The sequence below is a fragment of the Acomys minous genome (assembly GCF_964271855.1).
Source record: "Acomys minous genome assembly, chromosome: 6".
NCBI lineage: Eukaryota > Metazoa > Chordata > Mammalia > Rodentia > Muridae > Acomys > Acomys minous.
In genome coordinates this window covers 84217023-84233469 of record NC_140487.1, presented here as the reverse complement: position 1 = coordinate 84233469, position 16447 = coordinate 84217023, and the positions used below count along the sequence as shown (strand labels likewise).

The window sequence follows — 16447 nt, the reverse complement described above, 5'->3', positions numbered from 1 at the left end:
AGTAGCTTCTAGGTGCTCTTCTTACTCCTGAGTTTGGAGAGCATCAGTTTCAGAGGTGTTTGAAACCATGTTTGGAGTGGTTCTTGCACTTAACACTCGTGTGACTCTGATCTCATCACACGGACACACTGAGCCCCCAGTTCCTTATCTGTGAGTCACAGAATGGCTTTGAAGATCCTGGATGATAGGAGAAAACTGGACATCTGCTCTCTGCAGCAGGCTTTCCAGAAGCCTCTTGAGCTAGGAGAAGGGGGGCAGAGCTAAAGGAGGGGCCCTGTGCTCTTCTCGCACCTGCAGATGCAGCCCATCCATGAGCTGCTACAGCACACAAACCTGGGACCTCTGGAGACCAAACGTCAGAACCTGCGCCGGGCTTTGGACCAGTACCTGATGGAATTCAGTGCCTGCCGCTGTGGGCCGTGCTACAACAATGGAGTGCCCATACTCCAGGGTACCAGCTGCCAGTGTCAGTGTAGCGTGGGGCAGCAAGGCCCTGCCTGTGAGCAGATGTTGCTGGAGGGTGAGCCATTTTTCTCTGCCCTAGCCTGGCCTGAATCTGAGAAGACAGTGTCAAAGGAACCTTGGGGATTTCTAGCCTCTCTTTCTGGGTTCTGTCATTGACTGCCTGAGGAATCCACAGACAAAAGTTTGTCATTCATGTGCCCTGTTTGATAGCTCTTCCATTTTCTTCTTGCTATCAAGACTCTTCATTGAGGTATACCAAATTATAGCTCAATGGGTTCCATCTTAGTTTCTCTCTCTCTCTCTCTCTCTCTCTCTCTCTCTCTCTCTCTCTCTCTCTCTCTCTCCTGGGGAGAATCTAGGATTTTGTGTATAATAGGCAAGTACTATATGACAGATTAATACTTCAGCTTTGCTTTTACTTTTTATCTTGAGACAAGATAAACATCACTAAGTTGCCCAGGCAGGCCTTGAACCTGGGTCCTCCAACCTCAGCTTCTCAAAAAGCTAGGATTCCAGGTCTATGCTGCCAGGCCTGGTGAGCTCCAATAGAATCAATGCATACCCTAATTCCTAAGCTCTCAGCTTATGAGACATACAAAGCTACTTTTATATGATACATGGAATGAAGGCAGCATATATGGGTTGCAAAAATCAATGTATAAAGCAGTTTCATTTGGCTATTTTATGGAAGGACACGTACATAGAGCAAGAGTCTGGATGGACAAATCAAAGGTACTGTGTCCATGATAACCCATGGGCACATAGAGTGGGTGAGTAGGATCCATTGAGTGAACAGCCATATGTAGAGCATAGACAAAGCATGTAGCCTTCTGACTCACTAGGAGTCTAAAGCCTGACCCAGCTGTCTCCGTAGTAAAGGACTAGGTTAGTGGAAGCCAAGAGCTAAGAATCTAAGGATCTCTGTGCCTCTGATTTAGACTAGGGAAGACAACATAATGAAGAGTTTCTAGGCTGAAGCTGAAAATAATCCAACTCCTCTTGGCTGGGAAGAACCCCAGACAGCAATTTCCTTAGCGCTCAAGGGTGATCGTCTAGCTGATCTGGCTTTAAGATGAGATAATAGTGGGTTATCACGCCCTTGTTGAGAGAGTATCTCCAAGTGGGAGGCAGGGCAGCACAGCTTTAAGGTCAAACATGCCTTTGAATCCGAGCATCTCTGATCCTCATGTAAGCACGTGCTATAAAATGAAACTATAGCAGCATACTCCTCACGGGCTGTGTTGAGGACCAAACCAGCTAAGACACATGGCGAGTTCTATGCCACTAAGCAGAAGGGAGAAGCTGTTGCATGCCGGGTGCAGAGTATACCTTGGATGGCCACTTCTCTGAATTTTTCCTTTGTTCAAGAACAAACAGTTTAAGTTCAAACCTGCCACCTGCGATCCAGAGGAGAAATTCTGAGAGGAAAGATGCAGGAAGGTGAGGGAAAGCCCAAATGTGAGAAATGCAGTCACAGAGAATAAAGGCCACACAACCAGCTTCTGTGCTGTCTCCTTGGAGCTAGAGAAGCCATTACTTAGCTGTTTGGGAATTGGTGAATTGGGGCGTGGGGTGGGGGAGGGAAAGATGCTCTGAGCTGCTCAAGCCCAGCTCCAGAGCTCAGAGATCTTCCTGGTTGCACCAGCAGGGTATGTCCTAGGTTGCAGCCCCCATATCCAGGCAACTTTCCCAAAGGGACCAAAGGCCACTGAACAGAACTAGTGGCTTCTTCATTCTGAGCCAGCATCACAACAGCGCACCCCGTGTATGAGCTGAACTATTGCCACAAGAGCCTTATGAGGTAAATGCTCTTGGTACCATTGCTCCACAGATGAGGAGCCTGGGGCAGGAGGAACGAATGTTTCATAGCTTGCTGAAGGTCATGTGGCAGGAGAATGGAGGGCCAGGGAATTGGACCCAGGAAGTCTGATGCCAGGACCCACGATCTTGACTCCATGGCCACTTCTGAGCCTGTCCCATGCTATGCTGTCCTCAAAGTTCTGAATAAGAGTAGAGACCCTGAAGCAATCTCAGCAGCAATGGCTTACAGGCATGGGGAGTGGGCATGGGCTAACTAGTTCATGGATTTCAGTCGGGCCTGACTTCAAGGCACAGGTATGATCATTGACTTGGCTGTTCTAATTATTTTCTTTCTAGGGCCTGGCCCACATAGCATAGAGATGTAGCATCACGGACCATCTCAGTCATGTATAAATCTTGGGAACAAGAGTTCTCAAAGTGTCAGTGGGCAAAGATAGGCAAGTGACAAACAAAAACGGTCCGTGACAACATAGAGAAGACAGTCTTCTCACAGGGTAGAGGCAAGACACTGTGACAGTCATGCTGAGCCATGTGCAGATACTACGGGCTGTGGAGGAGGGGCAGGGTGCCAGTGATCTGGGTCAGAGTAGGGGACGAGAAGCTGTACCCAGAGGCTCAGTCTTTCTGCATTTATTCTGCTTACATTGAGCTAACTGGCAGCATTTCAAGGAGCTCCAGTAATGCTCCAAGTAGTGTGTGGACATCAGGTGGCCTCACGGCCACCTCACTGAACTTTTAGCCTGACAGAGATTAAACTGGCAAGGAAATCTAAGGCAGCGAAATCTGTCAGCTTCCACAGAAACACATTAGGGTCCCCGGGAGTTCTCCCAGCAAACCTTTGCCAACAGGGACGGAGTCCCAGAGGGGGGAGAAATGGAGACGGAGTCTCCTGCTGTGGCTGACCCATCAGGGAGTGTAATTACAGTGCTGCAAGGGAGTCAGAGATAATCTAATCCAATGATGCTCACAGTGAGATCTGAGAAGCCCTAGGGTGCTAGGACTTGCCCCAGGGGAGGGGGGTGAGCCCAACAGTCACCTTAGTTTCAATAGACTTGATCCGCTTTCATCCAAATTACATGTGGGGCTCATGGAAGATTTAATTTAGGAAAAAGAAATCATGAGAGAAAACGATGAACAGCCTCCTTTGGATTAGTTTATAAGTTCTCATATAGTCAAAACCTTAACCTTCCTGGGGGAGAGGAACTTGCAGAGACATAGCCAGGGGATCCTGCTGCCCTGGGTGGGGTGGTCCAGTGCACTAGGTTTCTGGACTCCACACGCAATGCAAGCATTTGGAAATTTGTATTGACAATCTGTCCTACCCCAGGACAAACTCTGATGAGTTTGACTTAGAAACTCACAGGCAGAATAGATCTCCAGCTATACCTCTGCCTGGATACCCAGGGTGGCCACAGTTCTACTCTTTACACCTTCCAATGGCTTAGCATCCTCCTCCCAGAGGAGTATGCCTCCTGCCTTTTCTGCTATTTATCTTCCATGCAACCACAGATTCCAATTTCATGAGATGAGCTCCCAAGTGGCTTATTCGCACTCTTGTCCAGACTTTCAAATTAACTATGAGGCTGCAAGCACAGAGGTCTTTGTTGGCTGCCCCAGGGCATTTTCCCCAAGGAAGGACTACAGAGCATTCTGGAACAACAAGGTGGCCTCCTGCCCTAAATCCCCAGCCAGCTGCTTCTCCTACACTAACCTCCTCCTCCTCCTCCTCCTCCTCCTCCTCCTCCTCCTCTTCTGGCATCTTATCCTGCAGGAGCCAAGGCAGATGGCCGCTGGAGCTGCTGGAGTTCCTGGTCGGAGTGCAGAGCGGGTTCGCAGGAGAGGAGGAGACAATGCAACAACCCTGCACCCCAGAACGGCGGAGCCCCATGCCCAGGGAGGAGCACACAGACCCAGGCCTGTTGAGTGCCTCTGGATGCAGACTGGGAAGGAAGCTGGAGCTGCTGCCGCCTGTCCTGGCTGCTGCGTGGGACCACTGCTGCTCCAAGTGAACGCAGACCAACAAAGGCCATTCTCCATTCTCTTCATAAACTCATTAATTTTTTTTCTAGTACAAACCTCATAATTCTTAGCCTCTACCAATTACCTGGCTCCAGAGCTGCCTCCCTGTTTCAGGGGCTTGTTACCCCTCACTTCTCAGAAGCACCTTTCTATCATATTCCATTCAGGATGCTTAACAGTAGTCTGGCTGTGGTGTAGATACATCAAATATTATTCTTCACAGTTCTGGAAGTATAAACTGCAAGATCAAGGTTCCAGCAGGTCTAGGGGCTGGAAAGGCTGTGTCGGTTTTGTATATGTCCTTTTATTGTGTCCTCAAAGGGTGAGGGCTAGGGAGTCTCGGGGGCCCCCTCTAAAACGGACACTAGCCCTACTCACAAGAATTTTGCCTTCATGACATAGTCACCTCTCAGAGCCTAGTCCCTCATTCTAAGCTGGGTGTAGGGCTTCCAAGTGTGAACTTACAAAGATCCCCATCATATTCCAGTGACTCCCTAATCCGTCTTCTCCCAGAAAGCAAGCAATTGTATTTGAAGGCAGACGCTGGGTGGGTTCTATTCAGCACAGTATCTGCAGATGCCAAGGCTGGGCCTTGCAGACCACAGAGACCTTGACACACTAGACAAGTGGACAGTTCACAAGTGAGGTCAGCTGTGGTCAGCCTCACAGTGCTCCTGGTGGACTTGGGAGGGTCAATCAGTGAAGATCTACATGCATTCCCTGACTTTCCACTCCAAGTTTACTTGTGTTAGCTGGTACCACAAGCCGGCCTTGTGTTCCTGTACAACCTAAACCCAGCACACGCTCAGCACAGTTGCCAACTGCCTTAGTTAGGGTTTCTATTGCTGTGGTAAAACACCGTGAGCAAAATCAACTTGGGAAGAAAGGGATTATTTCAGCTTACATGTCCCACTCACGGTCCATTGTGAAGGGAAGTCAGAGCAGGAACTCAACGCAGGAACCCGAAGGCAGGAACCGAAGCAGAGACCATGGAGGGCTGCTGCTAACGAACTTTTTCCTCATGGCTTCCTCAGCCTGCTTTCTTCTACCATCCAGGACCACCTGCCCAGGGATGGAAATACCTATAAGTGAGCCGGGTCGTCCCACATCAGTCACTAATTAAGAAAAACAGTACACACCTGCGCACAGGGTGGTCTAGTGGGGGCATTTCCTCAACTCAAGTTCCCTCTCCCAAAATGTGTCAAGGGGACATAAAACTAGCTAGCTAAACTAGTGTAGCTTTGGCTGTCTGGGACTTGCTTTGTAGACCTGGCTGGCCTCGAACTCACATTGGTCCGCCTCCCTCTGCTTCCTGAGTGCTGGGATTAGATGGACTCTGTGATAGATCAACAGGGAGGAGACTTTTGTTGTTGTTATTGTTTGTTTGTTTTGGAAAAATCCAGCCTCGTACAAGCCTTGAATGTGAGAAAGAACACAGGGAAGGGGACTTGCAGGTGTGTATATGTTGAAGATGAGGACAGGGAAAGACAGCAAAACAAAGAAAATCAGGTTCGGAAGACCCATCACCGTGTCATCTGTCACATGACAAATTATTGGCTCCACCATTGTTATTCCCACAGATAAAACATGTGGTTCAGAGATTTATCTAAATAAACTTGCTATTTCTAGCTGAAAGAATGAAAAAAGATTCTGTTCTTGCTTTCCATGATGTTGTTCATGGCCTTTCCCCCTTTAAAATTAGTTTACACCAATAATAAGCCTTCATTCACGACTGGGTAACTGTTGACAGCTACTTGCTAGCTAGTGACCAGCAGCCAGGAGGAAGAGGCCAGGTGGGCAGTTGACCACAGACTTACAACCTTGCTCAAAACCGTAATTCTGTGGCTCCCCGCCTCGGCTGCACATAAGCATCACCTGGGGGATTTCACAAATCCTTGATGTCCACAAGCTGCAACCCAGACCAATTAAGTTGGAATCACTTGGGGCTGGAGTCAGCCAGCGGCCGTCTTTAGTGATCCCTTGGCAACTCCAAGCACAGGCCAGATTGAACACCACTAAAAGTGGAGGAGTCATTATATGCCCATGAGGAATGGGGGTGTATGGCATACAGAGGGCTGGGGGGGCAGAAAGCTTGATCTCTGCTATTTTATGGAGGCTTATGAAGGACCTCTCAATGTTTGTTTTGTGAGGTCTACTCCATAGTTAAAGAAAATCCGTCTCATGGGGCAGAGCTGTGGACCAGATATTTCTTTTCTTTTTCTTTTTAATATATTTTATTAATTTATTCACATTACATCTCAATTGTTATCCCATCCCTTGTATCCTCCCATTCATCCCTCCCTCCCATTTTCCTCTTACTTCCCTCCCCTATGACTGTGACTGAGGGGGACCTCCTCCCCCTGTATATGCTCATAGAGTATCAAGTCTCTTCTTGGTAGCCTGCTATCTATCCTTCCTGAGTGCCACCAGACGTCCCCATTCAGGGGACATGGTTAAATATGAGGCACCAAAGTTTGTGTGAAAGTCAGATCCCGCTCTCTACTCAACTGTGGAGAATGTCCTGGTGGACCAGATATTTCAAGCACTCCTTTAAGCTCTTGCTTCCCCCGCTCCCCCACCCTACCGCCCTCCCCAAGCTCTGTGCTGTCTGCCACATGGTCATTTGTGGTGCTCAAAGCAGGGGAGGAGATGATACAGGGAGCGTTGTCAGGGGTCAATGTAGTAAACCTGGGAGCAAGAGGGGAAATTTGGAGGAAGAGACTAAAGCAGCGATTCTTAACCCGTGGGTCATGACCCCATTAGGGGTCACATGTCGGATATCCAGCATATCAGATATTTACATTGCGATTCATAACAGTAGCAAAATTACAGTTATGAATTAGCAGTGAAATAATTTTATAGTTGGGCTTACCACAATGGGAGGAAGTATATTAAGGGGTCACAGCATTAGGAAGATTGAGAACCACAGGACTAAAGGACCACACATGAGCCCGGACAGCCAGCAAAACACAGAACTAACGTTCTTGCCAGCGACATTAGAAATTAAAATAAAGCAGCTATGGCAGCCTTTACTCCATCAGTGTCCTTTTTCAGCTGTGATTCACTCCCACAAAACACACCTCTCCCAGACACTTCTCCCCTAGGTCCTTTAAGGAGAGCTATAACCTCAGGTTTTATAGGGAGTCGGGTGTAAACACAAGGTTTAAAGATATACTTTTCAGCTTGACAATGTGTCTTTTGAAAAGTAAATTAATGACAGAGAGAAAAGCAGTGAAGAGAGAGGCTTTCTCTTTCTTCTTTTCCTTCTGTTGGAGAAAGATCTAAAGAGTTTGGCACACAATGACTCTATCTTGAGTAGTATGCCTTTAAGGGGGGAGAAAATGGACACAGAGAAGGGGCAGGCTTCAAAAGCCACACTGCAGAAATGAGGGATGCTCCCGTGAAGCCTCTGTGCCTTACAGAGAAGGGACAATGATACCAACTAATGGAACGGCATTTCACTGCCAGGAAGGCAGGCTCCACTGCCACCCCTCCACTTCAGAGGGAGCCAGGCTGGGGCTGGCAATGGGGCTCAGCTAATAGAATGCTTGCCTAGCACACATGAAGTGCTAAGTTCAGTCTTTAATACTGCATGTCTTACTCAGTGTTTCCATTGCTGTGAAGGCACACCATGACCATAGCAACTCTTATAAAAAGAAAGCATGTAATTGGAGCTTGCTTACAGTTTCAGAAGTTTAGTTCACTGTTGTCATGGCAGGGAGCATGGTAACATGCTAGCATGGATGCTGAGAATTCTACATCTAGATCTGCAGGGAGTGAGAAGGAAGAGAGAGTCACTGGCTCTGGCTTGGGCTTATGAAACCCTAAAGCCCACCCACAGTGACACACTTCCTCCAACAAGGACACGCCCATTCCAACAAGGATACACCCCCCAGTCCGACCTTCCTTCCTTCCTTCCTTCCTTCCTTCCTTCCTTCCTTCCTTCCTTCCTTTCAAGATTTATTTATTTATTTACTTATTTATTTATTATGTATACAGTGCTCTGCCTGCATATACACCTTCAGACCAGAAGAGGGCATCAAATCACATTATAGTTGGTTGTGAGCCAACATGTGAGTGTTGGGAATTGAACTCAGGACCTCTGGAAGAATGGTCAGTGCTTTTAACCTCTGAACCATCTCTGAACTCTTCTAGTCCTTTCAAATAGTGCCACTCCCTAAGCATTCAAATATATGAGCCTATGGGGGCCATTTTTATGCATACTATAAGCTAGGCATGAAGGCTCACAAGAAGGTAGGGGTACGAGAAACAGAAGCTCAACTATATAGCAAGTTGAAGACCAGCCTAGGCTAGGAGCAATTGTTATCTCATAGAACTTTTATTTTCTTATAGTAATACAAATTTATTGTCTGGGTCATTGTGAGTGTCTGAAGGTTGTAAGAAGTCTCACTGATATAAATAAGGTTGAGTAGTTATTATAGCTGTGATTAAAATAGCTAAGTTACAGACCCCACTAGGCATCTAAAAACAGAGGTATGCATAAAGAAAATGATTTCCCCAGCCCTAATAAGTGAAATTATATAGCTTGAAAAAATGAGTAGAGCAGCAGATAATCATACTAAGAACATTCAGTCAGTCTCAAATAATAAGTTTTATTTCTTTGGGAGTTCCTGAATTTTACATAGATACATAAAGTCACCTTTGTATATGTAACGTGAAAGTAGAAATGAGGGACTGGAGTGGTTGGGAGTGCTTTAAGCTCTTCCAGAAGAGATTTGGCTCTCAGCATCCACTACAGGTGGCTCAGAACTGCCTGTAACTCCAGGTACAGGGGATCTGACACTTTCTTCAGGCTTCTGTGGGCACTGCATGCATGTGGTGAACACACACACACACACACACACACACACACACACACACACACACACACGTATTTTTCTTAAATGTAGAAGTAAATTTCTCTAAATGAACAAAGGATTCTAACAAGAGAGAAGAGGGTGAGAAAGGGCAGGGGGGTATGCTTAATATACTATACATGTATGTAAATGTTCTACACACAGTGCCACATACAGCAAATGTTTTAAGAAAAAAAGATTAACCAATTCAATCATACATAAACATAAAAATAAAGCCACAGGGTTGTTTCTCCTGTGAGACTCAAGGAACAATCTGTTCTGGGCATTCTTAAGCTTCTGAAGGTGACTACACTCCTTGGCTAGTGGTCCTTTCCTCCAGAAAAATCCAACAACAACAACAATAACAACAACAACAACAATAACAGCAACAACAGCACCACCACTACCACCACAACCACAATAGTAATAATAAAAATAAACTAAAAGAAAAAAGAAATAGAAGAAAAGGAATGAAAAGAAAATGTCAGGCTAAATTCCAGTGATATCTGGTGCACAGGTCACTGCTGGGTGCTGGAGGTGCCATGGACCCGTGAGTACAAGCACTTGGAGTCTGACAGAGGTGACTCATGGACAATGGCAATGGGTTCCTGCCAAGGAAGAAGCCCCAGGGGGCCATAGTGTAGTCTAGGAATCATGGAAGACAGCTGGAAGTTGGACACCCATCCAAGCCCTTGAAAAGAGTGCAAGTTAGAAAAGCAACACACATCACAGGGTGAGGCCAAACAGGCACGACTGTGCAAAGTCACAGAACGAGCAGCCTGTGGGTGTTCTACCAGTTCTGGGTGGTGTGTGACCTTCTCAAGCTGGAGATACTGAGTGTGAACCCCAGTTGTGGTCATGGGCCTTTCTGGGAGTAGCAGGTGCTGTGTTTCTTAGGTTTTCGTGGCTACTTTTCTGGGTTTTCTGTCCTCTATAATTATAAAGCTGCTTTCATAGCTTGCTCTCGGATCTAAGGCCTGGATACCACTGTACCTCCATTGTGTTTTTCAGATACTGTTAAAACCATTGTTCCAGAAGCCTACTGTCCCTGAAATGATGGACAAAGCCCTGTGACTACTGCTCAGGCTTGCCTCTGACCTCAGCTCCTCTCTCCTCCCAGCTCTTCCCAGCATTCTTTGGGCATGGTGTAGGTTCCTTTCCCAAAAAGCCAACCCAGCTACTCCTTTGGCTCCACAGCTCATCACGTGGCTGTCTTTCTACTGGTTCCATGTCCTGTCACTGTGGCCTGCCTGTCTGTCCCATCCACTGACTTCCATGACAAACAGGGACTTCTTAATGTCCTCTTAGGTTTTAGAACCCCAACAACTAAGTTATACCCTCCCATTTTCCTCTTGTCCTTTGGTACCAAAGGCCAAACTTAACATGGTCTTCATGTTTGGCTGTTGAGACTTGTAAGAAAGAGCCTCAATGCAAGACACCGAGCAGAATGCCTGGATCCCATGACCTTCACAAAGCATTAGAGGACAGCCAAGTCCATAGCATCCCGGAGTCACAGATTACAAGGCAAGCTCACCCCTTTCCACCCCAGTGAAAGAAAGTCTATCAAATCAAATTAAAAGTCCCTTACTCATGGCCATGGGATGCGCCCCCTTCTCCTGCAGAGATAAAGAAAAATATGTCTCCTTCCTATATTAACAGCTTAAAACGTGAGATAAATCCTCCAGTCCTCACCCGTTTTTAACAAATAGACTTGGCTGTCAGGTGGCATGATCCATGCCTGACAGATCTATTTATCCATTCTATTTCGTTAGAGATAACACTGAGAAGTTTTATCTGTTATTTGTCCCCCCCTCCCCCACTCTCATTTTCCTAACCAAGCATGTGGAGGCAGCAGTTGATGGATGGATGGTGTTTGGGATGAAAGGGGCCAGGATCAGATCGTTTTCAGGCTGCGAACAAACTGGATTATTAACAAGGAGTCACTGGGCAGGAGGTGCGGGGGGTGGGGGGTAGGGGGGACGGGACGCTGAGTGGATCCCAGACAATGGCCAGTGATGGATGGAGGGACACCTGGGCCTGCAAGGTGTGGACTTGAGATAACTGGTGGCCGCTGCTGGGGTGATAATGGGAACGCCCGGGCTCTGTGCCTACTCCTGCTTTGAGGCCAATGTCAGGCCAGACACTTGACTCCAGCTGAAAATCCTCCAAAAATTCCCCTCTGCACACGTGACCACGGTTTCCTCTCTCTTTTCTCTTTATAAGATGTATCTCCATGCTTAAGGAAGCAGTTGGCAGGAAAGTGAAGAGAGGCAGAAAATGGGCAGGGTGCTTTTGTATAGTACCCAAGCATAGGAAGTCTGTTTAGCATTTGCCTTTTGCTAAGCACTCGTGGGTGATGCCTTCCCTTTGTATATGCCATGTCATAAATGTATCACATTTGTGTCTCGTGCATGGAGAACACTAGAGAAGAAAGGATACGTAACTTGGGTAAACAAAATGAAGGTCTTTGGTCTCCCTGCTCTGTATGACACAGAGACCGCCTAACCCATTTGATGTGTGCACTGTAGGCATGGCAGGCCAGGGTCCTCTCCCTGTGTGAGTGGGTATCGGCAACTTCTCTGAGACTAATCTGGGTCAGCTTTGCCTGTAGTGGGAGGCTATACAGGACAGCCACAGCAGCCACTGGCTGCTTTGGAGCTGTGTGGTCTCAGAGAAGTCACTCAGTCTCTCCGACGCTGTCCTGTCACCTGTCACTGGCAGACAATAAATCTGCCTCATGCAGGCCCTGAGAGGATTAGGCCTGGATTAGGGATGTGAAGGTCTTTGTCGCCAGTAATGGTCTCTGCAAATATTAGTTACTATGCTGTTACATTTCCCTTAATAACCCAGAGCTTGGAAGAGAAAAGCCCTCCATGTCCTTTATTAAGATATCCCTAGGAGCGAAGCAATTTTATGTCGTTTTATTCTCATATGTTGTAGTGGGTCTTACAGTGGGATGTCTTTAAAGCAGTTTTAATGAAAACCAACAACCTGGGTTTCTTAGTGATGTTTTGAGAATCCCTGAAAATGATCACGGCAATGATATATCTAAGTAAAGAGTGCTTACTGGGCCCAGGGACCCATAGGATGCCTACAATGGCCCAGAAGGAGACATCGTCTTGCCTTCTTACGAGTGAGGGGATGGAGGCAGCTACTACACAGAGCTTTCTCAAGGCCATTGAGCAATCAGTCATTGAGCCCAGCCTTGGGTATGAGCACTGGCTTCAGAACATATTTGGGGGGTGCTCTGCAATGCAGCCTCTCCTCTGGGACTCTAGTTCTGTCTTCGGGGTATGACATCATGTTCTGCCTGAGAGGTATGACATCATGTTCTGCCTGAGAGGTATGACATCATGCCTCTGTCTCTATCAACCTACACTTAAGCATTTGAATGCCCCAAAGTAGGGATCTGCCCAGTGCTGAGGGCAGCTCATTCAAAGAGGAAAGGACCACACTCACTGCACAGGGTGTCTCCAAGGCCTGAGCAGGACTACTCCAACACGCCGCTGTTAGGTTGTATGTGGGCAGTCCAGCCTTGAAGAAAAACACTAGGGGCTATGGATATGGATCGGTAGGTAATGTGAATTTGAACTACAAGCACCCACATAAAGCTTGGCCTGGCAGGACACAGCTGTAACTCTGGCACCAGTTGGGGTCAGGAGGAGACAGAGACAGGAGGATTCTGGGAACTTCATGGTCAGCCAGTCTAGCCAAAACTTGAGTTCCAGGTCAAATGACAGAGCCATTATAAAAAATAAAAGTGATAGAGATTTGAAAACGTCTGACAACCACATACCATGTATGGGTCCAGGCAGACACACATGCACACCACTACCAGAACCACCAACTAAAAAAATAAAAATAAAAAAAATCCACAAAAGAGTAATCTGGAGTGGAGTCTGATGGAACACGCCTGTAATCCCAGGTAGAGGCAAAAGGAGGAATTCAAGGTCATCTTATGTTCAGTTGCACAGTAAGTTTAAAGGCAGCCTGGGTTACATGATACCCTGTCTGTCTAAAAAAGAAAAAAGAAAGGGACTTTGCTAAAGGCTGTGGAAGAAGCAGGGCCTGGCAGGCATCCGTCAGATGGAGGACAACTGTCCTTCCAGACTGTCTTTGGCTAGTCTTCTGCTTCCCCACCAACAGGGAGATGGAAGTTTACTACCTATGACCCTCAGTGTCCTATTAGCCTTTCAGACTTACCCATCACTGGGGTAAATTCCCTGTATCAACCCTCCTGACGTCACTGTATCTTCTCCCATGTTCCATATTTCTTTCAGGATGCCATGAAGCTACTTAACAGCACAGTCCCTCCGTTGATGCTTACTGTCTATTTTTGGGCTTTCTGGGCCTGAAGTCTTGTCTTGTACCAAGTCACTAAGACAACTCACCAGCATGGGGAAGTCCTTCCCTTGGCTTTACTCATCCCTTTTCACTAGTCCATTAATTCACGTGATATTTGTTGACAAGCCCTGTCGTTGTTAAGTTACCAGGGTCTAATAATGTTTGTCAGGCCTACAATTACTGTTACTTCAGTATTACCCGCTAGCAACCAGTCAAGACACAGACACCTGCTTTATTCCAAAATAGCCTTAGATAACCTGGGGCAAGGCACACATGAAACCTTTAGACTACTTCCCATAGTGGGGCAGGTATGGGAACTCCACACCCCATTTGAGGGCTTGTCCCCGGAGCCCTAAAAACTCCCATCATGTTCCACCATGTGAAGGTTTCAAATACCTTCTGGTATTTCTAGGTGGAGGGCCGTAGCTTTGTCACAGGCCTTGGTAATCATTCTAGCTCTATGCTGTATGTTGACTTCACAGGAACAAAAACCGACTGCCTGAAGGACACTTGGAGGATGAGTCAAGTAGGATAAGCTCATGCAGCTTATCGTGTAAGGTCCTACAGGCAGGAGCATGACATTTCTCCATCAGTGTAAGCACATGGGTCCCCTAGGTTGCTGCTAAAGGCTTTCTGCACCAGGCACATTGTCTCCCAAAGGATTTTCTATAAATGCTTGAGAGCTGCAGTGTTGTCATTGTCATTGTCATCATTGTGTTTTGTTGTTCTTTTTCTTCTTCTTCCACCACCTCCTTCTCATCTTCCTCCTCTTCTTTCTTCACCTTCTCCTCCCTTCTTCTCCTCCCTTCTTCTTCTTCTTCTTCTTCTTCTTCTTCTTCTTCTTCTTCTTCTTCTTCTTCTTCTTCTTCTTCTTCTTGATTTTTCAAGACATGGCTTCTCTATTGTAGCTATAGCTGTCCTGGAACTCCCTCTGTAGTCCAGGTTGGCTCAAACTTGGAGATATGCTTCCCTCTGCCTTCTGAGTGCTGGGATTAAAGGTATGCACCACCACTGCCCAGCTTCAGTGTCTTTTTATTTTTTTTATTTTTTAACACACAGATGGCACTTCTCTGCCTGTAGTCTAGCCAGCAGCAGCTCCCTCTTGGTCCCACACCTCCTCTTGCTTGCTGCAGTTGGCCCGTTCTTGGTAAGGATCTGGATCCCATCTGAAACTTCCTCTGCCAACCTCTGCTTATATAAATTCTACCCTATCAGATTTATATAAAAATTAAAAAGGATGGTTCAGGTTAAAGACTTCATAAGCTGGAAAACACTCTGTAATTGGCAGCTATTATTATCATTACTATTGTTAAAGTAATTATAAGAGTTATTATCCCCACAGAAGTTATGCCATTAGCCCGAGGTCACTCAGGGAAGCCTCCTACCCCGGCATTTAGTGTGCAGAGGACTCATGACGTTTTAAAGATCCTCCTCTTGGATGCAAGCATCCTTCGCACACAGGTACCTTGAGCTGTATTAGTTCAGGGTTGCTGCTAATCCACACTGCTTAGGATCTGCCTGCAGAATACGTTGGCTCAGCAGAGGTACACAGGGTGAACCACAGTTGCCAAGGCTCCAAGAGCACAGTTCACATTTATTTTGTTTAATTCTTACATTATGTTCCAACCTCCTCCTAAGTGCATTTGTTTGCAGAAAGAGCCACGTGGGGGAAGTTCAGCCCACAAATAAGAATATAATTATTACACAGTTTAGCAGTGCCTGGGCATCACCCGAGTACTCAGTGGTGCTTCCCGATTCAATTGTCTCTCCTTCAAGACCACATTTAATAGGATAAACAATTTCTGCTAAATGCAATAAATGTGAACCTGGGCTGTCATCTCCATAATCAACTCAAATTTCCCATTAGAAGTGGTGGCTGTGATTGAGATTCAGAATTTAATTTGGCAGTGCTTGCTTCGATGTGCTACTGTCAGCTTCCTGGGAGCCTCCCGTCAACCAAAGACAGAGTGGCTCTCCTCTGTCTCGGGGGAATCTTAAAAGAAGATAGATTATAACTCAAGAAAATTATACGGCCTCCGTATAATGAAAGAGATAAAACATTATTGCATTATCCTGTTGAAATAACAGCAGACAGCAAAGCAATAATATTAAGCTAAACAAGGGCCCAGACCCGTCAGTTCGATTGCAGGGGATGGGGGGATACAGGAAGGCAGACAGAACTGCTCTGATGCCTGCCACTGCCCCAGGCAGCGAATCTTCACCTGCTTCCAGTTTCCTATTGACTCCACTGGAGACAGCTGGCCAGGCCAGCCTGGAGAAAAGCCTGGGTACCACGGGTGAGTTCAGCTCTCCAGTACCAAATCCAGCTGCTGCAGATGCAAAGCAGGTGACTTGGCTGAGAAGGATTGATTGCAAAGGAATCTGATAAACCAAATTTTGCCTTTAGCATCTATTTGGTTTCAAGAACAAACTCACTTGAAATTCCTCAATCAGGGAGACGTGCTCATGGACAAACAAAGCAATGAAAAGAGGGAATGTATAAAAAAAAATATGGACCTTAACCACTTATTAAAAAAAAAAAAGATATTGATAGCCTGACCCTCAGTGGCCATCCTGCTTTTCAAGTTCTCATCCCCCAAACAGTATCTGCATGAAAGCCCAGTGAGCAAAGTGGAGTGTGCAGATAGCCCCTTGACCTATTTTCCAGCCACGGTGACCTTCTCTTTCTGTTGTAAACCTTTTCTCCTGGAGTGATCAGTTCTCCTCAGCTCCTAGCCATGTTCGGTTATCGATCAATATCCAGGTCTGTTCCATGGTTTCTGTTGCCACACGCTTTGCTGCCTCTACTCAGCATCAAAGAAGCTAAAGCCGAAGGCACTCTCCTGACAAGGCAGCAGGCAGAGGCTGGCCAGGAACACAAAAATGCACAAGAATGCACCCATATGCACACATGTGCACACACGCACATACATATGCACACC

At 46.6% G+C, this 16447-nt stretch overlaps 1 protein-coding gene across 1 annotated transcript in view; it reads left to right on the top strand.

The window, feature by feature from the left end:
- The window catches only part of C8A (complement C8 alpha chain), a 52649-nt gene extending 46716 nt beyond the window's left edge, over positions 1-5933 (top strand). Inside the window, exons 10-11 of the mRNA XM_084787817.1 lie at positions 298-520; positions 4058-5933. Coding sequence (XP_084643943.1) covers positions 298-520; positions 4058-4209 — 375 coding nt within the window. The 3' untranslated portion in view covers positions 4210-5933. The remainder of the gene's footprint in view (positions 1-297; positions 521-4057) is intronic.
- Positions 5934-16447: the final 10514 nt, after the last annotated feature.